The sequence below is a fragment of the Leopardus geoffroyi genome, chromosome D3 (genome assembly GCF_018350155.1).
Source record: "Leopardus geoffroyi isolate Oge1 chromosome D3, O.geoffroyi_Oge1_pat1.0, whole genome shotgun sequence".
Lineage (NCBI taxonomy): Eukaryota > Metazoa > Chordata > Mammalia > Carnivora > Felidae > Leopardus > Leopardus geoffroyi.
The window spans coordinates 44,270,708-44,294,821 of NC_059339.1; the positions used below are offsets into that span (position 1 = coordinate 44,270,708).

General features: G+C 38.0%; 1 protein-coding gene across 3 annotated transcripts; it reads left to right on the top strand.

Annotated features, from left to right (window-relative positions):
• The first annotated feature begins 4,216 nt into the window (after positions 1–4,216).
• SNRPD1 (small nuclear ribonucleoprotein D1 polypeptide) lies at positions 4,217–16,787 on the top strand. 3 transcript variants are annotated; one of them, XM_045457698.1, is made up of 4 exons: positions 4,217–4,363; positions 10,928–11,004; positions 13,637–13,705; positions 16,614–16,787. In XM_045457698.1, exons 1-4 carry the CDS (start codon positions 4,350–4,352, stop codon positions 16,688–16,690), a joined length of 237 nt encoding a protein of 78 aa, XP_045313654.1. In that variant the 5' UTR covers positions 4,217–4,349; the 3' UTR covers positions 16,691–16,787. The 3 variants fall into 3 exon arrangements, with proteins under 3 accessions (XP_045313654.1, XP_045313651.1, XP_045313652.1); XM_045457695.1 differs by having other exon boundaries at positions 4,224–4,363; positions 13,514–13,705; XM_045457696.1 differs by lacking the exon at positions 4,217–4,363 and adding an exon at positions 4,528–4,670 and having other exon boundaries at positions 13,514–13,705.
• The last annotated feature ends 7,327 nt before the right edge of the window (positions 16,788–24,114 follow it).

Genomic DNA, 24,114 nt, shown 5'->3' on the forward strand with positions numbered 1-24,114 from the left:
TTTCTGGTTTGTTTATTTTTGAGAAAATGAGAGAACATGAGCAGGGGAGAGGCAGAGAGAGAGAGGGAGACACAGAATCTGAAGCAGGCTCCAGGCTCTGAGCTGTCAGCACAAAGCCCAACGCAGGGCTTGAACCTACAAACTGGAAGATCATGACCCGAGCCAAAGTCAGATGCTTGATAGACTGACCTACCCAGATGCCCCAGGTTATATGATTTCATGTCCATTATATACCAATAAAAATGTTTAAAAAATTGTTTTATGGGAAAAATAAACTTTCTTGAGCACTATTCTTTATCATTTTTTAAAGTTATTTATTTTGAGAGAGAGAGAGTGGGGGAGGGGCAGAGAGAGAGAGAGAGAGAATACCAGGCAGGCCCTGTTCTGTCAGCGCAGAGCCATTGCAAGGCTTGAACCCACGAACCATGAAATCATGACCTGAGCTGAAGTCCAGCACTTAACCAACTAAACCACCCAGACACCCCTCTTTACCATTTTAAAAGATATCTCACTTCTGATTCATTAATGCCAGAGGTCTCAATTTGTAGTTAAATTCTTAATTATTCTGTAATGTCATTTTTGACAAAATTTGTCTTGCTTTCTATCAATGGTTTTCATTGAGAGCAGTCTGTCTATGAACTTTGGAATTTGGTTTATTTAATTTGGTTATCTACTAAAAGAAATCATAATGAACTGAATAAATTATCTTGCTTGACTGAGCTTTCAAAAATTACAGAAACTCACAGCAAACTGATCCCAGTAAAAAGACAGGCCTCCATTCCTGAGAGCTCCTGAGAAAGTTCTGGGGGAGAACTCTTATTAATTCACATTTTGCCATGTACACATGCTGAAAACACATGCTGTGGCCTAGATAATGCATCTTGGTGCTCAACTTTATGGTTCTGTAAATTGTGAAGGTCTTTTGCACAATCCTTACACCAAGAACTACAAGCCCCTCCTTGTAAATTCTCTTGAGAAACTCAAAATTGTGAATGTAATCTAGGATTGTTTAAATTGTTTTCTTTTCTAATTCCAAATTGCAGAATGTACTTTTCTGCATGAGGATAGCTACTTCTAAAAACCAATAATGGGGGCACCTGGGTGGCTCAGTTGGTTGAGTGTACGACTTTGGCTCAGGTCATGATCTCATGGTTCATGGGTTCAAGCCCTGTGTCGGGCTCTGTGCTGACAGGTCAGAGCCTGGAGCCTACTACGGATTCTGTGTCCCCCAGTCTCTCTCCCTCTCACCTGCTTGTGCTCGCACTCTCTCTCTCTCTCAAGGGTAAATAAACATTAAAAAAAAAATGTTTTTAAACTAATAATGAAGCAGTTGCATTGTTCCACACATCATATTTTCACTTCCTTGTTCCTTTTCTTGTGACCAATCTAAATGCCTATTACCTGTAAAACTGCTAACTCACAGAAGACAGAGTAGTCTCACTTTCAGACTGATCCTTCTGCTAGCAGCAAATAAAGCCTTTTTCTTTATTAGTCTACTCTTGTTGACTTTATTTCAAGACTCTTGACATTTTGAGAGAGTTACTAGGAGAGAGTCAAAATTCTAAGCAACTTCAATCTAGAAAACAAAAACAAAGAAAAAGTCTAGTTGATTTGGTATAAATTAACTGATAATGGCATTTCAATGTGCCATTTTCTGGGACTCTCACTACGTACACATACAATAATAATGGCCCCACATACTTGAGAAGGAATGAGTAAGTGTTAGCCAAATTAAAGAACTAAATTACAAAAGTCTGGAGAGGAGAGTGAGCTTGATGAGTTTCAAGAACTCAAACATTCCAATACTATTGAGGGGAAAAGAGATTAAAAGGTAGGCAGAGCCAAAGTAGGAAGGAACTTGAGGATAACAGGGAGGAGTACCCTGTGCTCAATACTTAGGTATACTGTAATGAGCAATACACATAGGGTCTCCTTCCTCATGCAGCATACATTCTAATGGAGAAGACAATTATTTCACAAATATTTATTGAGGGCATGTTCTGTGAAAGTCACTATTCAAGATGCTGGGTATGCAGAAATTAACAGAATAGATACAAATTCCTGCCTTCAGATAGTATATTTTCAAGTTAGTTAATAAATAGGTAAATAACAATTAAATGCAAAGAAGGAAATAAATATGGTAATAAACAGGGCAGCAGTATCTAACAAACTTTCTGTGCTGATGGAAATGCCCTAGATCTGCACTGTCCCAAAGTGTAGCCATAGCCACAAATGCCTCTTGAGTAATTGAAGTGTGAGTATTGCAACTGAGGAACTGACTTTGTAATTTTATTTACTTTTAATTTAAATAGCCACATTTAGGCATTTTTTTTTAAATCCATGGGCTTTTTAATATGGGTCATGAGTTTTGATTTTTTTTTTTTTTAACTCTCTCCTAAGGCTGATTCTTCACTTGGTTCTACTGCCTGTCCATTCACATCCAAAAGGATAGGGTATTCCCTGCAAAGGTCTGACTGGATCAGCCTGCATTCCAAGGCCACTGTGGACAAGTAATATAATGTGATGACTGACATAAGGGTAGAGTCAGCTTCCTTGGGAATACATAGATCATCAGGAGATTATTAGGAACTGGTGGGAAGACAGAGGGATAGATATTGAGCAGGCAACACACAAATGAACAATAACAGTCTTGCTACTCATATGATGGTCCATAAACTAGGGGCATCTTCATCAACTGAAGGCTGAACTGAACTGAAGGCTTTTAGAAATATGGAATTTCATCCCCCAAACCAATTGAATTAGAATTTTATCTGTTTTTAATATTTATTTTTGAGAGAGGAGACAGAGAGAATGTGAGTGGGGAGGAGCAGAGAGAGAAGGGGACAGAGAATCCAAAGCAGGCTCTGTACTGACAGCAGAGAGCCTGATGCAGGGCTTGAATTCATGAACCGTGAAATCATGACCTGAGCCAAAGTCGCACATTTTACCTACTGAGCCACCCAGGTGCCTCCAGAATTTTCATTCTAAAGTTTCTTCAGGTGTGTCCTATGCACCTAAAAGTTTGATGACCATTGCCTTACAACATCCAAGAGTTCTGATAATCAGGGATGAAGATCAGGCTGGAGATATAAATTACAGCCATGGTTTTAGAGATCACCTAGGCTAAAGGACAAAGTATCCATATGAAGAGTACATGGAGGGTAAGCCCTGATACACTCCAGCATGCAATGGCTCAGTAGAGAAAGAGGCAGCTGAGACCTAGAAAGTGTAACTAGTGGCATAGAAGTAAAACCAGGTGAGCTTAGCATCCTGAAAATCTGGAGAGGAGCGTGTTTCAAAGGGGTAGTATTCGTGTTAAATACAGCTGAAATACTGAGTAAGATGAAGATAGAGGTTTGTCTTGGAGGTTTTTGATGACTTTTAGAAAAGCAATTTCAGTGAGTTTGAAGAGTGAAATAGAGGTGATAAAACACGTGTAGACAGTTCATTCAAGAAGTTTTTATGTGAAAGAAATCTGACAGTAGTTGGAGCTGCATCAGAGGAGAATTTTGTTTTAAGATAAATTTGTATGCTTATAAAAAAAATCCCATAGAGAGAGAAATTGATAATTTAAGTTTGGAGATAACTGAAGGAGTGAAATTCTTGAGAAAGTGAGACATGGGATCCAGACTACAATGGAGAGGAATTTGCCTTGGAAAGGAGCAACAATACTTCTGTCCTTCTAACTGGAAGAAGAGCTGAAGGATGGCTTCTGGTTTTCTCACAGTAGGAAATATTAGCAGAAAGTGATTTGAGAGCCTATAAAAGGTTTCAGAGGGAAAGAAGACAGAAGGTATGAAATAGTTTATGAGCTTATTAGAAAATTTCTCCACAGTGTAGGGTATCTTTGTGATCAGAATTTAAAGTAAAAACAATCAGTTAATCTGTATGATTTCCTTCAGGTACATTAAGTAGTGCAGAGGTTCCTGGTGTTGAAGAAGAATTAGCGTAACTCTTGAGCTTTCTCAGAAATTTCCTTTGTTCACGAGTGTATTTAGTGTTGCATAGTACACGGCTTCCGGCCGTGGCAAAAGGCGCCCTAACTAGATTTGATATCCTCAAATCCACCTCTTACTAGAAATTTCCTCCTGTACCAGGTCTAAACGCCCTCAGCAGTCGCAAGACACACCCCCAGCCGCCAGAGGCCGCAGTGGCGTTCCGCGCGGCCGGAAGGGAATTCGGTCCAGCGCGGCCCGGCGTTTCCGCTTTGCGTTCACATCGCTTCTCGCGCTCTTTACGTCGGTACCCAGGGAGTAGGCGTTTCCGGCCATTCATACTCCTAGGCTTTTTGGATTTGGGTGGTCTCGTTTTGTGCGCTATCCGACCGAAAGAGTGCCGGCACCGCTAGGATGAAGCTCGTAAGGTGAGGAGGTGACCCAGCCGGGTCGGGGCTGTGACCATTTGAGCCGGGAGCGGCAGGCCGGGCTGCTTAATTACGGGAGGCGCGAAAGCCGCGTGCGCGCGCGGCCTGGTAACGGCCTCCCGCGCCCGCTGCTCCCGCCCCATCTTGACCGCGCCGCCGCGGGCGCTGGGCCTGGGCTTCAGACTGAATTGCGTGCGGATCCCGTGTATCTTTCGAGAGGTGGCCGTAAAGGCCTGGCGGTTTCGTCCCATCTAGTGTCTAAGAGGTCTTAAAGGTGCAGCGCCAGGCTTACAAGCTCTTATTTTCGGTTAGTTGAAGATTTTCATTTCATTGGAATTTCTGCTCTTAGTCTAGGTTACTTTTCTGGTCCCTCTCTGCCTGCAGGAACCGCAAATATAACTAAGTGTTCGCTCCCTGAGAACGTGGGAGATACAAAAATTTTATGCGTTGAGTTAAATTAATGAACTTTAAAAAAGTACCTAGAAGCTTCAGGACTATCTGGAAATAATGAAACTCATTTCCGAAATGTCTTAAATCAGTGTTGGACTTCTGATTTCATTACCTTTTTCTAGTTTATTTTTGATAACTTTTTAGATTTAAGGTTACTCAACTAAGATTTCCTTTCAAGATAGTTCTTTAATTCAGGGGGAAAAAATCTCCCAACTTCAGGCAGAATCATTTTCCATATTTGTGGCTGATTTATGCAGGTAATCGCATTCTGTTTTATTTCTGTGTTTAAACTTGATCGGTTAGTTGAGCCTATTGGTTTACTGATTTGAGGAATTCATTATAAACTGCTTGGAAAGAGATTTGGTTTTGGTGTTTTTCCCTGAGGCAGAGGGCCTGGAACATAGAGACCGTTTCTGATTAAGTTAGCAGTTACAAGCGTAACAGCTAGTCAGTCCCTTGTCTGAATCAAGGTTTGTCAATTGCGATCAGTTACTGGGCACCTGTTACACTGCACTGGTAATGGATTTTTTTTTTTTTTTTAATTTTTTAAAGGCAGAATGCTTGCCTTTTTGGAACTTTCTGTTTTGTGAAGACAGACAAGTAGATAATTTCTAGTATGGTTGAAATATATAAAACCTGAATATGTATTTCGAGTGGAGTTTATAGAGAGAAGGCATTTAAGGTTAACTTTTAGTCTATTTTTGTTTGAATTTAGCTTTGGAGAAAAACACCCCAGAATTTAAAGTATATTTTCACAATTTGTTGATAACTGTCAGTCTGAATCTATTTAATTTTTGTGTAATGCTCTTTGGAATCAGTTTATCTCATTTAAAGTTATTGTGGGTTGTGACAGTTTTCCTGGAAAATTTAAAAGCTGTACTGAATCTTATTCTGTGTATTAGACTGTAGAAGTAAAATGTCTTCTTACTGGAGAGTGTATTTTGTGCCAAGAAAATGAGTAGTTGTTTAACTGGTTTGCATTTTCAGTTGACTTATTTCTGTACAGGGGTTGGTGGCACCTTACTGTCACCTTAACCAAAAATCTGGGTGTTGTCTTTTGATATCTTTCTCTCTTAATAAACTGATAAGTTGACAGGTTTTCACAATTTTACCTACCTCCTAAAAGTAGCTCTTGTTACCCAATTTTCTTTGGTTTTTAAAATTTTGATAGTGGATTTGGATACCAAAGGATACTATATCAATTGGATATTTAAGTTTCAGTAAGTAAAAAGAATTCAGATAGTGAAGGATTCATCAGAAGATAATTCAAATCTGTTTGGTTCCTGGGCTGGGATAACTGTCTATTTTTCCTGCCACAATACCTTCACTACCATTCCAGTCACACCACTAAGCCATAAAGGCTCTTTTTTTTCCACCCAAGATTTTTTATTTTACCTCTTGAGGTAACTGTCTCATGCTATGAAATACAGTATATATTTGCCAATTTAAAAAAATTTGCACACCTCTGTAACCCAAACGCCTGTTGAGATATGGAACATTACCAAAACTTCATTTCCCTCAAGCCCTTCCCAGTCAGTCTTGTGTTCTCATAACCCCCCTGGCAATCAGTTTCTTCTACCATTGCTTAGTTTTGGTTTCAGTAGAATTTCATATACGTATTTGGAATTATGCAGTATGCATTCTTGTGTAAAATGTCTTACGCATTATATTTTTGAGATTCATCCACATTGTGACTTGTATCAGTAATTTGTTTAATTTTATTAGTAGATAAGTTCATTGTATGTTTAAAAGTTACATGTTTTGGGGCGCCCGGCTGGCTCAGTTGATCTTGAGGTTGTAAACGTGAGCCCCCACGTTAGGTGTTTGCTTAATCTTAGAAATTTAAAACTTACATGTGTATTTTCTTTAAAATTGCTTTGAACATTCTTGTGCAAGTCTTTTTTCATTTTGGGCGGTGGATATTTAGGAGTGGAGTTGCTGGATCATAGCATCGTGTATACTTTAGTTCTATAGCAAGATGCCAGATCATTTTCCCAAGCGGTTGTATACCATTTTACACACCCACCAACAGTATATCAGAATTCCAATTGCTCCACACCCTTAACAATATTTGTAGTCAGTTTAATTTTAGCCATTTCATTGCTTGTGTAGTAGTGTCTTATTATGGTTTTAATTTGCGTTTTCTTTTCTTTTTTTAAAAAAGCCTTTTAAATTTATTTAGAGAAAGAGAGAGAGAGCGCGAGAGTGTGGGGGGGTGGGGGAGGGGTAGAGAGAGAATCCCAAGCACTGTCCGTTGCAGGGCCCCATGTGGGGCTCAAACTCACAAACCATGAGATGATGACCTGAGCCTAAGCTTAACTGACTGAGCCACCCAGGCTCCCCTTGCATTTTCCTAATGCCTAATGATGTTGAACACTTTTTCACCTGCTTATTGACTATTCATGTATCTTTGTGAAGTGTTTCATGTTAATTGTGTTTTATTATTGAGTTGTAGGAATTTTCTTTATATAACCTGCATACTAGTTCTTTGTCAGGTATAACTATTCCCAGTTTGACTTGCTTGTTCATTTCCTTAATGTCTTTTGTGAGTAGTAGTTTATTTTGAGGAAGTTTTAATTTACCAGCTTTTCCTTTTATGGTGATTATCTGTGTACTGTCAAGAAATTTTTTTGCCTACCCTCAAACCATAAAGTTATTCTCCTATGTTTTCCTCTTAAAGCTTTATGATTTTACTTTTATGTTTAGGCCTGTGATCTGTCATGAATTAATTTTGGTAAGTGGAATGAATTAGGGGTCCAGGTTTGTTTTTTTCAATATAGATTTCCAATTATTCTATATTCTTAGGGAATGTAAATCCCTATTACCATAGATTGTATCATTTGTTGGAAAGGTTTTCCTTTGCCCATTGGAGTGCTTTGACAGTCCCATTGGCACCTTTGTAGAAGATTATTTTATATATACATATTTATTTGTATTTGTATACATATATAGCTTATGTTTAGTATATAAATATAAAGAGAGCAAGTTGGGGAGAGGGACAGCGGGGGAGAGAGAGAGAGAGAGAGAGAGAGAGAGAGAGAGAGAGAGAGAGAATATGAATGTTAAGCAGGCTCCACACTGAACCTGTGGTGATCCCTGCAACCCTAGGATCATGACCTCAGCCAAAATCAGGAGTCGGATGCTTAACCGACTGAGCCAACCAGGTCCCCCAAAAATAACTATATAAATGTGGGTCCATTCCTGGACTCTATTCTGTTTCATTGATCTATTTGTTTTTCCTGTGTCTTGATAATTGTAATTTTAACCTATGTACTGCTCTAGCCACCTAAATTGTCTTCCAGTGTGAATATGACCGTGGTGGTGCTCCATTGATGAAAATTCTCAAGTAGCTCTTTAACAGCTTGGGCTCCGCATGAAAGGAAATTACCTACCTCTTACCTACTCATTTTCTGGGACTTAACATTCCATTGGTAGTGTAGCTGTAATTTCTCTGTGCATTGTGCTATTTCTTATTCCCAAATCTTTGCTCTGGTTTCTTTTTGCTGCGTGTTTCCAACTTTTCAGACTTCTTACTAGAAGTCAACTGACTCCCTCCTATCAATGCTACATTGTGTTCCTGGTAAAAGCCTGTGCCTACATCCATTACATTTTATATTTAGTTACCTTTAAAATAAAATATCTTTTATGTGTCTGTCCTTTCTATTAGAGTTTGAGCTCCTTGGAGGCCTAGTCCTATTCATTTTTAATCCTCGTTGCCATGCACAGGGACTACCAGATAACATATAATGATAAATATTATTTAAAAAACATCCTTGGACTTGTTAAAATGTATTTTGGTTCCTTCAGAATCCATTTTGCTTACTTTGGTTTTCCTTTTACTTCCTTCCATATGGTAGATTGTTTGATTACTAAAAGGTTTTATTTTTACTTTAATACTACTTTCAAAAACGATTTGGACTTCTCTAAAAGTTAAATATTACTGAGTGGGACAATTAATTATTTTTTTTAAATTATGTAAACTCTGTGTCCAACATGAGGCTCAAACTCATGACCCGGAGATCAAGAGTTCCTCGTTCTGCCTACTGAGCCAGCCAGGTGCCCCAAAATAAAAGATTTTTTGAAAACCAAAGTTTGATCATGGAAAGAAACTATTAGATGAAATTCTAGGCTAATATAGTTATGTGATTATTGTAGAGGTAAATTAAAGAATTCTTACCCAGTGAAATAAAGCATTAACAATTTATTGAGAGAGACTTTCTTTCCTTGACAGCAAATATGAGAAGTATTCAACATAATGGATCTTTATACAAGTCAGATTAACTTTTTAAAATTTGGGACTTAATATGTCGCAATCCAAGTATCCCCCTTTTCCATGGCTGGCAGTGCCACTAAAAAAGTGGTATTTTAAGATTGTCTTCTTGTTTAGCCATTGAAACATTTCAGCGAACTGTTGATTTAGTGCCCATGACCGTCCAGGATTAGGTGTAAAGGTCTTGATCCCTACCCTAAGCAGTAGTCTAGTGGGGGAGAAAAATAGGTGATCCTACATGTACCATTCAGTGTGATACTATGATAGGGTGTACAAAGTCTATATCATAGATTAGAAATTTTGAATGTGGACATTATTGGATCATAGTGAAGGATTATTGTTCATCATCCTGCATGTGATTGTGGTATTATGATTATGTAGGAGAATGTCCTCATTAGAAAATTCATGATGAAGACGATATGAAAGTATAAGTTGTGTGGGGACATACCCACATAAATGGGAACATTTTATTTATTTTTAATGTTTATTTAGAGAGAGAGTGTGAGCAGGGGAGGGACAGAGAGAGAGAGAGAGAGAGAGTCAGTCCCAAGCAGGCTCCATCCTGTGAGCACAGAGCCTGACGTGGGGCTCAGTCTCATGAAACGCAAGATCATGACTTGAGCCAAGAATAAAGGTAGATTTCTACCTCATGCTGCATGGAAAAGAGATTAATTCCAGGTAGATTAAAACTCAAAATAGAAAAGTAGAAGAAATAAGACTTTTTACAGTCTTGGGGCGGGAATATACTCTTACACAGATTAATACTTGAGGAAGATTCAGAAATTTAACAATATAAAAATGAAAACCACAAACAAAACACGAATGGCTGTGGCAAACTGGTAGAAAATAAAAAAACTTTTGACCTAATTGAACGTGTGTGAATAATGTGAATAGGTAATTCATAGAAGAAATGCAAATTCCCCATCTTCATGAAAAGATGTTTAATCTCACAAATAATAAGGAAAAACACATTGTCTTTTTTTTCCCTGTAGAAGTGACAAAAATCTAGAAGATCGGTTACAGTTAGTGTTGCTAAGGATTTGCATAAATGGATTTGTGATTTCTAAATGTCTTTAAACTGCTAAATGAGAACTACAAGGTATAGAAGTCAATAAAGTTATGGCTCAGTTTGCATAAAAACATTTCATCTGTATGCTTATGGATGCATGTAAAATGGTCTAAAGAATCTCCCCATATACATGGGGGGGGGGGAGTTACGAAGGGAGACTTTTAGTGTTTATACATACAGGAAGCATGTAGTTTTTTTTTACTATCTATTATAATTTGACTTGGCTTACATATATTGCCAAATGATTACCACAGTAAGTTTAGTTAACATACATCATCTGTTATGGACACCAAAAAAGGGGAAAAAAGGTTTTTTCCTTGTGATGAGAACTTTAGGATCTACTCTCTTAGCAGCTTTCAAATGTACCATATAGCAGTGTTAACTATAGTCATGTTGTACCTCACATTCCTAATACTTAATTTACCTTATAACTGTAAGTTCGTACCTTTTTCACTACCTTCATATAATTTCTTGATTTCAGTTTTTGTGAATTATAATGATTTTATGACCTGTATGCATGGCTTGGAGATAAAGCTGTATAATGGCTTAGACAATCAGAAATGTCCAAATAACAGTTTCTGGTATTACGTTCCTTCATAAATATTAAAGGTATAATTCAAGGAAAACTGAAGTTGTCATGCAGATTATTAATAGGAATTGGTGCAGGTAGCATCTACAGCAGATTTTGAACATCTAGAAATTTCACTCTTTCACTCAAAAGATTTTAAAGTGTTAAAGGTGAACATTTGTTGTTTTATTTCCACGTTTTTTATAGATTTTTGATGAAATTGAGTCATGAAACTGTAACCATTGAATTAAAGAATGGAACACAGGTCCATGGAACAATCACAGGTATGGATACAGGATGGCTTTTTATAACACTTTTTTCTACCTCTTCCACCTTCTAGACCAGTAAGTCCTTGAAGATAGAGGATGGGTTTTTCATGTTTGATTACCTTGGGTGAAAATATATATGGGAAATAGAGTATTTGGGAGTATTTACTTTTATTTTTTTTTCTTATGTGTCTAACTCTTTGCTTTAATAATATTGTATGCGTAGTTTTATATTTAAGGCTACTGTGATTTTTCACTTGTGGTGGATATTCACTCATGGTAGGTAGTCCCCCCAAGATTGCAAAACTTCAAAACAATTTCTGAGCCAAATGAATGAAAATGCTATCTTAGCATGTGATCCCAGTCTCTGAAATATTTAAACTGTAAGTTTATAAATAATTTAATTTAATTTATTATTATTATTTTTTAGAGCACACAAGCAGGGGAGAGGAGCAGAGAGAGAGAGAATCTTAAGCTCCACACTCAGCCTGGAGTCCAACATGGGGCTCGATCCCATGACCCTGGGTTCGTAACCTGAGCCAGAACCAAGAGTCAGATGCTCAACTGAGCAAGCCACCCAGGAGCCCCTATAAATTTTTAATGTGTAGATCCAGCATCCGAGTACACCAAGAGAAATATATGGTGTTAATTGGTGTTAATATGGTGATAATATTTGAATATACTCACATTTGCAACACGAATTGCTTTGAAAGGAAATTGGTACAGTATAAAGTTTCAATACCATATGGTCCGTGACCATATCTGAGGAAGAGTAATTGCTATTCTTTTGAAACTCCATAAGTAAGGATTTAGTTTGCTCTCTCCGGAAATCTGTATTAGATGTGGTGGAGGAAGGAGAGTGTTCTTCCCACTTTTTAGGAACTCAAAATCTAGTGATGCTTGACACAAAAAAACATAATATAAGGTTTGCCTAACATATATAGTAGGTACTTAATAAGCGATACCCCGGGTGGGGGAAGATTTTCAGCTCATAGGGTGAGCAAAATTTACGAAAATCTGTTCTATTCCCCTCAGTAACACTAGTTACTGTTACAAGTTACAGGTTACAAGTTTCTTGCATCCTATGTGTTTTAGTCCTCATAATAAGGATATTGAGGATTAAGTTAAAACGTTTTTTTTTTTTTTTTTTTTTTAATTTTTTTTTTTTCAACGTTTATTTATTTTTGGGACAGAGAGAGACAGAGTATGAACGGGGGAGGGGCAGAGAGAGAGGGAGACACAGAATCGGAAACAGGCTCCAGGCTCTGAGCCATCAGCCCAGAGCCTGACGCGGGGCTCGAACTCACTGACCGCGAGATCGTGACCTGGCTGAAGTCGGACGCTTAACCGACTGCGCCACCCAGGCGCCCCAAGTTAAAACGTTTTAACACGCAGTTCCTAACATGTAGAAAGCACTCATACATCTCATTTTTTCCTCTCCCTTGATGGATCAAGATCCCCAAGGAGATAGACTATCTCAAAAGTATATTAATTTTGGAAAAGAAGAGGATCTCTTCTTTTTCAAAAGAAGGAGGAAAAGATTAGTAATAAAACTAATAAATTTGAGATGGAAGTTGGGAAAGTTGAAAGAATTCATGTTTCTGGCCTAACTGCCTAGGGTCAGAAATTAACTAGATCTTGGGGTACCTGGGTGGCTGAGTCAGTTAGACATCCGACTCTTGATTTCAGCCCAGGTCATGATCTCACAGTTTGTGGGTTGGAGCCCTGCATCAAGCTCTTCACTGACAGCGTGGAGCCTGCTTAGGATTCTCTGTCTCCCTCTTTGTCTCTACCCCTCCCTTGCTTGCTATCTGTCTCAAAAAAATAAACTCAATTTAATAAAAATTAACTAGATCTTTAGTTATCCCATTTGTTCAGCTATGTTGGTAAAGGCTCCAGTAATTGGGTATTTCTACTATACTGCCATATATTCATTCTAGAAAATTGTTTTTACTTTGTAAAATCTCAAACTGGAAACATAGGAAAAATAGTTTGAAGCAGACCATTTAAAACCTGGGCAACTTGGTAATTAAAATACTAACAAAAACAGTAATGTTCCTTTAAAAAAAAAAAAAAAAGACGTGTTAAATTCATAGTAACAAAAAATACTGCAGTACAAATAGAACTTTATATTTAAGAGAAGGATGAATCTAATTTGGTGGAATGGGGTATAAGGAATTTATGGAGACAGAGAACATGCAATAAAGATTGCTCACCCTGAGATGAGAATACCTGGGCACAGTGAGAATGAGTCATGGATACCACTCGCATTCCTCCAGAGCTTGTTGCATTCACATCTGTAAGCATATCTAACTGTGCAAAACATTAATGTCCTGGGGATAATCTTTGAAGAAAGGATTTCTGGTTTATACTGACATTCACCCATTTACTAATTGTATTAAATTATATCTTAGAAGTGTGCACTGTAGCAGAACAGATAGCACTCTCTGGTATTTACTGTGGCCTGATAGGTAAACTGGTTGCCTTCTTTATCGTGCTAATAATTGCCCTCTTTTTCCCCCTCTAGGTGTAGATGTCAGCATGAATACACATCTTAAAGCAGTGAAAATGACTTTGAAGAATAGAGAACCAGTACAACTGGAAACACTGAGTATTCGAGGAAATAACATTCGATATTTTATTCTGCCAGACAGCTTACCTCTGGATACACTACTTGTGGATGTTGAACCGAAGGTGAAATCTAAGAAAAGGGAAGCTGGTAAGTTTGAAAGATTATAAATGTTTTTGTGAATGTGTATTTAACATTTGCAAACACCACAGATTTTTTTATTTTGTTTTGATTCCCTGTACTTGCTGTGCATGCATATAGTATTTATTATGGTTTCTGGTGTTGATACCAAAGACTGATGCTGTTCTTCTTGTCCCTTTGCATATCCTAGTCCCCGACCCTTTACACACTTTGGAAGATTTGGAGATTTAACTCTCTATTCCTGTTGTTCTGAACTTTTTTAATGACTTGGCATAGGGTCTTTGCTTGCTCTCTGTATTGTTTCCTCCATTTTGTTGTTTTGGCTGTTTGGTGGACCCCTTCAATATGGGTATTCTTGCCTTTCAAGCTAAGAAATGGTATGTGTAGCTCTGATAAATGTCTTCTCTTTACTTACTGTTCTTTCTTCCTGGATTTTTTTTTTTTTTAATTTTTTTAATGTTTATTTATTTTTGAGAGAGAGAGAGTGAGCAGTGGAGGGGCAGAGAGAGAGGGAGACACAGAATCTGAAGTAGGCTCCAGGCTCTGAGCTGTCAGCACAGAGCCCGATGTAGGGCTTGAACCCACCATCCACGAGATCATGACCTGAGCCAAAGTCAGACGCTTAACTGACTGAGTCACCCAGGAGCCCCTCTTTCTTCCTGAAATTCTTAATAATTGGGTCTTTTGAGTGATTGTCTAAGTCTTTTCTCTTATTTTTCTGTTTTTTCTATTTTTGACAGAGAGAGAGAGAGACAGAGCATGAGTGGGGGGAGGGGCAGAGAGAGAGGGAGGCACAGAATCTGAAGCAGGCTCCAGGCTTTGAGCTGTGGGCACAGAGCCCGATGCAGGGCTCAAACTCACAGACCGTGAGATTATGACCTGAGCTGAAGTCGGTCGCTCAACCGACTGAGCCACCCAGGTGCCCCTCTTTTTTTAAGTTTTATTTTGTACTCGGCATTATATTCTTGGGTTTCTCTTTTTATTTTTTTTTATTTATTTTTTTAATTCCAGTGAGTTAACATAACAATATTATATTAGTTTCAGGTGTGCAGTACAGTGATTCAGCAATTCCATATGTTGCCTCGTGGTCATCATGATGAGTGCATTCATTAATCCCATCACCTTATTTCACCCATTCTCCCATCCCTCATTCCTTTGGTAACCACCTATTTATGTTTGAGAGGGAGTCAAAGAGAATCCCAGGCAGGCTCCGCACTGTCAGTGCAGAGCCCAGTGAGGGGCTTGAACACACGAACCATGAGATCATGAGCTGAAGTCAGATGCTTAACAGACTGAGTCACCCAGGTGTCCCTGGCCATCTATTATTTAACAAGAACCCTGAAAAGACAAGTTCTGGGAAGGGAGGCTGGACTTCTGAATTGGCGGGTCTCACTATAGAGTGGCTCAAGAGTTAATTGACCTCTTCACTGAGGAGACCCAAAATTTCATCATCTAGAGTGGTTTCTGGAGCTTGTTTTTTTTTCACGAAAAGATTCCAGTCATCTATGGTGGGGGATATATGCCTGGTAGCCAGCATTATAGGAGCAAAGCAGGAGAAAGGGGCTGGGTGTTTTGTAGACCCTCAGTTAATACAGGGTCTTGATTTTGAGACTTTTTTTGCCTTCCTCCCACACTAGGAAATACACTTTGTATCATTCATTTATATAACTGAAACAAAAATCTCAGAATTCCTGAATTCTAATACATGCAAAAACCCGTATGTTTCCTGTCCTCTTTTAGTTCAGAAAAATTTTAGGTTGCAGCCTATAGCTTGAAAAATGCTAAATTAATACCCATTCCCTTCCCATCAGTTCTGTGCCTCTTGCTGTTATCCACTTTGCATATATTTTCAAATCTGAAGATTTCTGCTTCAATGTCTTTAGGTTTATTTTACCTTTTCTCTCCTATGTACCTGTCAGGGAAATAATCATTAGCTTTTGCAAGGTGTGGAAGAGAAGACTCGCCAGTCTTGCTCCACATGATTGTCAACCATTTTGTTTTCAGCCACCTGCCTCATCTCACCCTTGGCTTCTAAGGTCCTAGGTTTTCTAGGAGTTATTCTTCCTTTACTAAACATTTACAGTTCTTAGTCTACTTTCTGAATTTTTTCAACCACTGTATTCCCTCCCTCCATTTTTCTCTTAATGGGTATTTATTGTTTTTACTCCTTTCCTGTCATGAGTAGTATTTCAGAAGGAATTGGAGATAAATGTGCTTAATCTGCCTTGTTTTAACAGGAGTCCTAGACTTAACTCTGCTTCTTTGAACGATAAGGTTGGCAACAAGGGGTAGAAGTTTAGAATGTGACTGACTAGAACTTCATGTGAGGATTTTTTTAGTATTCATCGCTCTCTGAAGATAGAAAAAGTTCATTTGAGAAATGAGTTTTTTGTCACTATAATATTCAAGTAGGGTTAGGATGACCAGCCTACAGGAATATTGCTGTAAGGATTAAAGTACTTGGTTATGATTGGATCAAATGACTTAAGATTCTGGAGTCATAAGGTTGTTTGATATAATGTATTTTAGACTTGGCTTTGAATTTTGAACTTGGGTTCTATACAGTAACAGAAAAGTCTGGCACATGGTGTTCATGTTCTGTTCCATTGATAGGATATCTCTTCCATCTTGTGTAAGGTTCAGATCATTTGGATTTTATTTTGTGAAGTTGAGACATGATAAAAAGAAAAATATTTATAAACCTGGTGAATTTCTCATAGATCAAATGAAATAAAAATTATCTTTGCAGGCCAGCAGCTTTGGGTTCTGCATGATAATGTATTGGAAGGATGGCTGTGAGGTCATATTTGAGAGAAGCTGGGTTAAAGTTTTCTTTCCTCTAGATGTTGTTTGTGGTGGCCCAGGTAACATCATTGCAGAAGAGAATTAACCTTGCTTTGTTTTTCTTTTTTCTTAGTTGCAGGAAGAGGCCGAGGCCGAGGAAGAGGAAGAGGACGTGGTCGGGGTAGAGGAAGAGGGGGTCCTAGGCGATAATGTCTCTCAAGATTACTATTTCAAAGTGATACGTGATTTGGAATATTTTTTGTACAGGCTTTGTTTATGTCAGTTTTTAATAAACATAAATGTAGGACACAGTTGTCTATTGACTGTCAAATTTTAATAGTTCATATAGATTCATGATATTTACATAGTAGGAGCTAAGCCTTTCTACTAGGCAATCACAGACTGATTTCATTCTTAGATCAGACTTTTAATTTTTGAACTAAAGTTTTTGTATGAATGTATGTAGAATATGTACCTATATCACATGCACTGAATATGCATTTTATTGTTTTACTTTGACTCCATTCTGTAGAACCTGCCTACAAGTGAAATAATAAGTTCATTTTGGTACTTCAGGAATTAACGTTCTCTGGATTCAGTCTGAAATTGATTCCCCTTTCCTGGGTTTTACTTTATGGAGACTTCCAATTCAGGAGTCTTAGACTTAGTTGTCTTTGTTAATGGGTTTTTGTTTTGTTTTAATCTCAATAGAATACAGTTTTACATTCTCTTGAGTTGAAACTGCAGATAACATTTACTAGATTATCAGTTGTGAGCAGTGTCAAAACCTGTTAATGTGAAATGTACCTGTTGGTGGCTCCTTTATCAAGTACTTTTACAAGTCCTTAAAGAACAAAAAGAAAGAGACCTACTTTATTTGACGACAAAATTGAATTTTTTCCAATTGTTGCAATTGGTTAAGTTTAGAGAAAAATATGTCACAGTATATGCAGTTCCTTGTAGAGCTTCCTACCATTTGTTCGCATGCTAAGGAAAACACCTGAGAATGGGGGGGAGGGGGAGACTAAATCTGTATTTACATTTAATCATGCACATGGGGTTTTGTTTTATTTTCTAAATGTGAAGGAAATTTTCTGCACAGATTATCTAAAAAGAAGGTATAGGTCCCGTTAGATGGTTATTCACATTGAGGGAGAGAGAAGTGCATTTGTGCGTTTTGTGTGTGTCTCAGTGATTTTCCATCTTTGATCTGTGGTGCTCCTATTGAACCCCACATAGAAGGCAAGGGAGCCCAATGATACTGTATGGTGGAGAGCAGATTTTAAAGGGGCAGTCAGAACAGACTTTGCACACGTGAATAAACATGAGTTGACTCCTGCCCTCATGGAGCTTTAGGCTAAAAGGGAAGCAGAGTTAAATATCAGTAGGTAATTACAAATTGCGAATGCTCTGGTGATAGAGTACTTCACAAAACCTGGTCTGTTTTAAAAGCAGTTTATATAGAAAGTTCATTTTGATTTTAAGTCAAATGCCAAAGTAACAAAAGATTTTAAACTTTTTTTTGTGGAAATGTTAACATTTAGGTGTTTACGGTATGAATCAATCAAAAAATATATAAATATAAGACTAAAGTACAGTTGGTGTAGATTGAGTTTATTCCACTAGAGGTCATTGTTTCATTTTTATGTGAAAAGAAATTGAAGAAAAAGCTGTTTGAACTGATTGCCATTATTAGCTATAAAGGAAGCACTGCAGTGAATAGAAAACAGACCAGACTGTGATACGCTTCCCTTGATCCTTTTCCCCAAGACAGTATATAGGATCTTAGTGTTTCTGCATTTTGCACATAAATGGTCTCTTAAAGCTTAAGGTTTTATATGTGAAAGTTTTCTTAATGAAATGTATTATGAGTTTAGAAAACCATAAGTGAAATAATAGAAAATTAAATTTCATAGCATGTTTTAATCTATTATGATTATGTTGGGTTATGCAGGATAGCTCAGTGTTTTGAAATGTATTGATAACAGGGGTGCCTGGGTGGCTCAGTCCATAGAGTGTCTGGCTCATGACTTCGGCTCAGATCATGGTCCCAGGGTCATGGGACTGAGCCCCTCATCTCTGCTTGGGGTTCTCTCTCTCCCTCTACCCATCTTCCCCCACCCCACCTTAAAAAAGAGAAATGTATCAATATAGACAGCAAACAAAATCCACATAATTCTCTAACAGATATCAGAATAATATTTAACAGCAGTTGTTCCTGAAAACTAAAAGCTAATTCTTTAACACGATGAAGAAATTCTTAAGTCAATAGCAGACATTTTCCAGAGATACTCCAATTAAAATAGCAACAGAAAAGAATGTCTGGGGGTGCCTGGGTGGCTCAGTTGGGCGTCCAACTTTTGACTTTGACTCTGGTTCTCCTGGTTCGTGGTATTGAGCACCACGTCTGGCTCCTCACTGACAGCATGGAGCCTGCTTGGGATTCTCTCTCTTTCTCTGCCCCTCCTGTTTGCTCATGCTCTCTCTCTTTCTCTTTCTCTGTGTCTCTCAAAATAAAAACTTTATAAGGGGGAAAAAAAAAGGATGCCTGATACTGGTCCTTGTTTTGTAATGTGAAAAGTCTCATGGGAATATTTACTAGTTTCTGTCTAGGAACATGGTAGTGTGCTATTTTTCTGAACACGTTTTTCAGTAAAGGTTTAAAGTTTTATTTCATATATCATGGATAAAGTTAGTATGTTAGTGATTCATTTTAGAAAAAATAACACCAAAGTTTCTAGATGCAGTTGATTCTTCTTTTTTTTTTTTTTTTAAATTTTTTTTTTTTTCAACGTTCATTTATTTTTGGGACAGAGAGAGACAGAGCATGAACGGGGGAGGGGCAGAGAGAGAGGGAGACACAGAATCGGAAACAGGTTCCAGGCTCCAAGCCATCAGCCCAGAGCCCAACGCGGGGCTTGAACTCATGGACCGCGAGATCGTGACCTGGCTGAAGTCGGACGCTTAACCGACTGCGCCACCCAGGCGCCCCAGATGCAGTTGATTCTTATTACAGTAGTTCTGTTGTAATAAAGTTGCGAAGAACTGAAATAGTGAATACTGACCATTGCTTCTAGGGAAAATGCAGGGCTAGGTTTCTATGTGACACATTTTCATGAAAGGATTAGTACATAACCTTGGTTTATGTGTGTATCTATTTAAAGACTCTGTATTTAATATATATTGTTTCCCTTACATTGAATTCATGACCAACAGCATCGTAACTCATGCCTGAAGAAAACTCTTCTAACAGGTGTCCTCCAAAAGGCAAAACTCAATGTTTGATGTGGGGCTTCAACTCACAACCCCAAGATGTAGTTACATGCTATACCGACTGAGCCAGCTAGGGGCCCCACATCACAGCCTTGTGCTTAGGAGACAAGAGCACTAACTTAGGGGCTTTTAAACAAAATTACAGAATAGAAAAAATGTGGCACTACACAGACCATGAAAAGGACATTTGTTTACAGTAAGAATTGAAACCAGGCAGAGTATTGCTTTGTTCACCCTCACCTGGGAACACTCATTTCAGGTGACAAAATGTTTTGCTGCTCTATGCATGTTCATGCATGACCAGGAAAGCACCATAAGTATTAATTTTGGAGTTACAAATAAATTTTAGCAAGTGACTTCCCCAATACAGAACCCGTGAATAATGAGGATTGACCATACTTAGAGCATTTTGTTAAGATTATACCAAAGTATTTTGTGTATCATTAGGTGTGTTTTACTATTTCTGAAATTGAAATTTTCTTACATGGTATAAATTCAGGTTTGGTATCAAATGTAAATCAAGTTTTTTTTTCCTTGTAAAATAACAAGTGCAACTAAAAATAGATGTTTTATATTTGATGAACTACAGAAATTATAGTGTGATGTGTAAGACAAGTAGAACCCATGAGTTACTACAACCACTTTGTCTTTAAAATTTTTCCATGTTTTCTAGAACGTTTTCCCCTTTAAGGGCTTGGGAACGGGGACAACATTCCATTCTCGTTTTTTAAAAAAAATTTTTTTTTCAACGTTTATTTATTTTTGGGACAGAGAGAGACAGAGCATGAACGGGGGAGGGGCAGAGAGAGAGGGAGACACAGAATCTGAAACAGGCTCCAGGCTCTGAGCCATCAGCCCAGAGCCCGACGCCGGGCTCGAACTCACGGACCGCGAGATCGTGACCTGGCTGAAGTCGGACGCTTAACCAACTGTGCCACCCAGGCGCCCCTCCATTCTAGTTTTTTAGAAAATTCCTGAGTCTCAAAACCAAAACTAGTGCCATATATCAGGGTAGGAAAGCCAGTGTAAAGATGTGAATTCCCTAATTTATAAGTTTAATGCAATTGTCCTGGTGACTTTTTTAAGATTTTATTTTTAAGTAATCCCTACACCCAACATAGGGCTCAAATTAACCCTGAGATAAAGAGTCGCATGCTTTATTGACTGAGCCAGCCAAGTGCCCCTATCGTGGTGAATTTTAAATAACCTCTTTATTGATAGTGTATCAACTGATACATACTTAATGCTGGTTCTGTGCCAGATTTTTCTTACTGTTTTATAGATCTAATGCAGTTGTTACAAAGGAATTTTTTTAGTGGACAGTACTATTTGTCAAATACCAGAGTGCTTAATCTGTGAGGTTCTATGCTAAACCCTTTACATGTTACTTCTTTTAACCTTCAGATCAATTCTATGTAGCAGACAGTGTTTGCTGTTTTCAGAAAGAAACGTGTTAGGTCTTAGTTTTTAAACAATTTTAAAGTCGCATGGGTTTTTTTGTTTGTTTTTTGTTGTTTGTTTTTTAATTTACATCCAATTTAGCAAATAGTGCAACAGTGATTTCAGGAGTAGATTCCTTAATGCCCCTTACCCATTACGCCATCCCCCTCCCACAACCCCTCCAGTAACCCTCTGTTTGTTCTCCATATTTAAGAGTCTCTTATGTTTTGTCTCCCTCCCTGTTTTTATATTCTTTTTGCTTCCCTTCCCTTGTGTTCATGTGTTATATGTCTTAAAGTCCTCATATAAGTAAAGTCATACGATATTTGTCTTTCTCTAATTTCGCTTAGCAGAATACCCTCTAGTTTCATCCATGTAGTTGCAAATGGCAAGATTTCATTCTTTTTGATTGCCGAGTAATACTCCATTGTATATATATACCACATCTTCTTTATCCATTCATCCATCAATGGACATTTGGGGTCTTTCCATACTTTGGCTATTGTTGATAGTGCTGCTGTCATTGGGGTGCATGTGTCCCTTCAAAACAACATACCTGTATCCCTTGGATAAATACCTAGTAGTGCAATTGCTGGGTCGTAGGGTAGTTCTGTTTTTAGTTTTTTGAGGAAACTATACTGTTTGCCATAGTGGCTGCACCTGTTTGCATTCCCACCAGCAGTGCAGAAGAGATAGTCTTTCTCCACATCTTTACCAGCATCTGTTGTTGCCTGAGTTGTTAATGTTAGCCATTCTGATGTGTGAGGTGATACCTCATTGTGGTTTTAATTTGTATTTCCCCAATGATGAGTGATGTGAAGCATTTTTTCATGTGTTGGTTGGCCATCTGGATGTGTTCTTTGGAGAAGTGTCTATTGATGTCCATTTCTGCCCGTTTCTTGACTGGATTATTTGTTTTTTGGGTGTTGAGTTTGATAAGTTCTCTGTAGATTTTGGATATTAACCCTTTATCTGATAATGTCGTTTGCATATATCTCTACCATTCCATCGGTTGCCTTTTAGTTTTGCTGATTGTTTCCTTTGCTGTGCAGAAGCTTTATTTTGGTAAGGTCCCAATAGTTCATTTTTGCTTTTGTTTCCCTTGCCTCTGGAGACGTGTTGAGTAAGAAGTTGCTGCCGCCAAGATCAAAGAGGTTTTTGCCTGCTTTCTCCTTGAGGATTTTGGATGGCTTCCTGTCTTACATTTAGGTTTAAGTCCCATGGTTTTTAATAGTAGAGTTGGAATTTAGATGCAAGTCTGTCCAAGAACCTTTGTTCTTGATTAGTGTATTGATTCTCATGTTCATTTTGAAGAATGAAGAGGCTGTAGGAGATATATCATTTTTCTAGGGGGGAAAAATGGAAAGAATGGGAGAACTTAACCTAATGAGATACCAAATATAAAATATTAAATAAGAGGAAATTATCTTGGTACTCATGTAATTTTCAGCCAGATTTCATTTTTGATCAAATAATTTTGTAATAGTGCTCATTGCTGGGAAGGTAGAAGAGTGTGTCTAATAGTCATGGGAAGGAAATTGAAAAACTTTAAGCAAGTCGTGAAGTTATCTCAGAAGCCTTACATTTTCTTTCTGACTTTGATCCAGGATTCCATTTGAAAGCCCCAAGGAAAAAAAGTTGACATTTAGTCATAAAGATGTTCATCATATTAATTTTTTAATTGAAAAGGAAGCCCTGTATGTATAAAATTAGAGGAACAGTTAAGTAAATTACTTGAAGAAATAGACCAGGAATTACTGAACTTTATCTGTAAAGGGCCAGATAGTTAACATTCTAGGCTTTGAGGGCCATATGGTCTCTGTCTCAACTATACACCTATAGGCAATAGGTGAATGAATGGGCATGGTTGTGTTCCAACAAAACTTTACGAAAAATGGGCAGAGGGCTGGATTTGGCTCACGGGCTGTAGTTTGCCAACCACTGAGATATATTATAAAGCTGTTGTAAAAGTGTTTCGGCAGTCCACTGACTGGGAAAAGATACTTGCAAAGCATATGACCAATAAAGGATTAATATCTATAAAATCCTCCTTGAAATTAGTAAGAGAGACAGTCCAATAGAAAAGTAAAGAATGTAGCCAATTCACATAAGAGAAAAGTTCAGTAAAATGTAGGGGGAAATGCCTAACATTCCTAGAATCAGAGAATGCAAATTTAAAATTTTGCTGCCGATTCACCCAAGGGGATATATTCAGGAAAGTGATAGTGTTCTTTGTAATAGTAAAATCGCTAACTAAATGTCCAACAGAAAAAGTTGTTAAATTGTTCATGTGTATAGTAAAATACATCAATGAAAATGAGCAAAGAATGCAAGTAGCAGAATACATATAGCTTGATGTCACCATATAAGAGGCATATAAACCTTTAAGGATGCTGACAAGTGGTTAAGTTTTAGAAATGCGCACACAAAAAAATGCACGAGAATGATCGACAAGTTCAAGGGAGCAATCACCTCAAATGGAAGGAAGGAGGGGAGAGTGATAGTTTTAACTGGGTAACGTTCTGTTTCTTAACCTGCATGATGGGTGACTTAGGTTGAAACATAGGAAATTGCCGATACTTAATTGTCTTGACCCATAAAAACATCACTTTCATATGGTTCATATTAGTATTTATGCATTTTTTGAAATGTTTGTTTATTTTGAAAGAGTGCAAGCAGGGGAGTTTGAGTGACAGGTATGGAAACCAGTAAAACCCTCTGCTCTGAGTTGTTCATAAGGTCTGCATTTGTAGGTTTCTGGCCAGTTCTCATTTCTTCACTTCCTGGGCCAAATTTCCTCACTTCCTGGGCCAAACAGATCATCTATTCGGAGGCAACCTATGCTGTCATCCTCTTAATGCCTCTACCTTCCAAGTTTTACCCACTTTGCTACCTCTGGCTGCCTGTTTTAGCAACAGAAA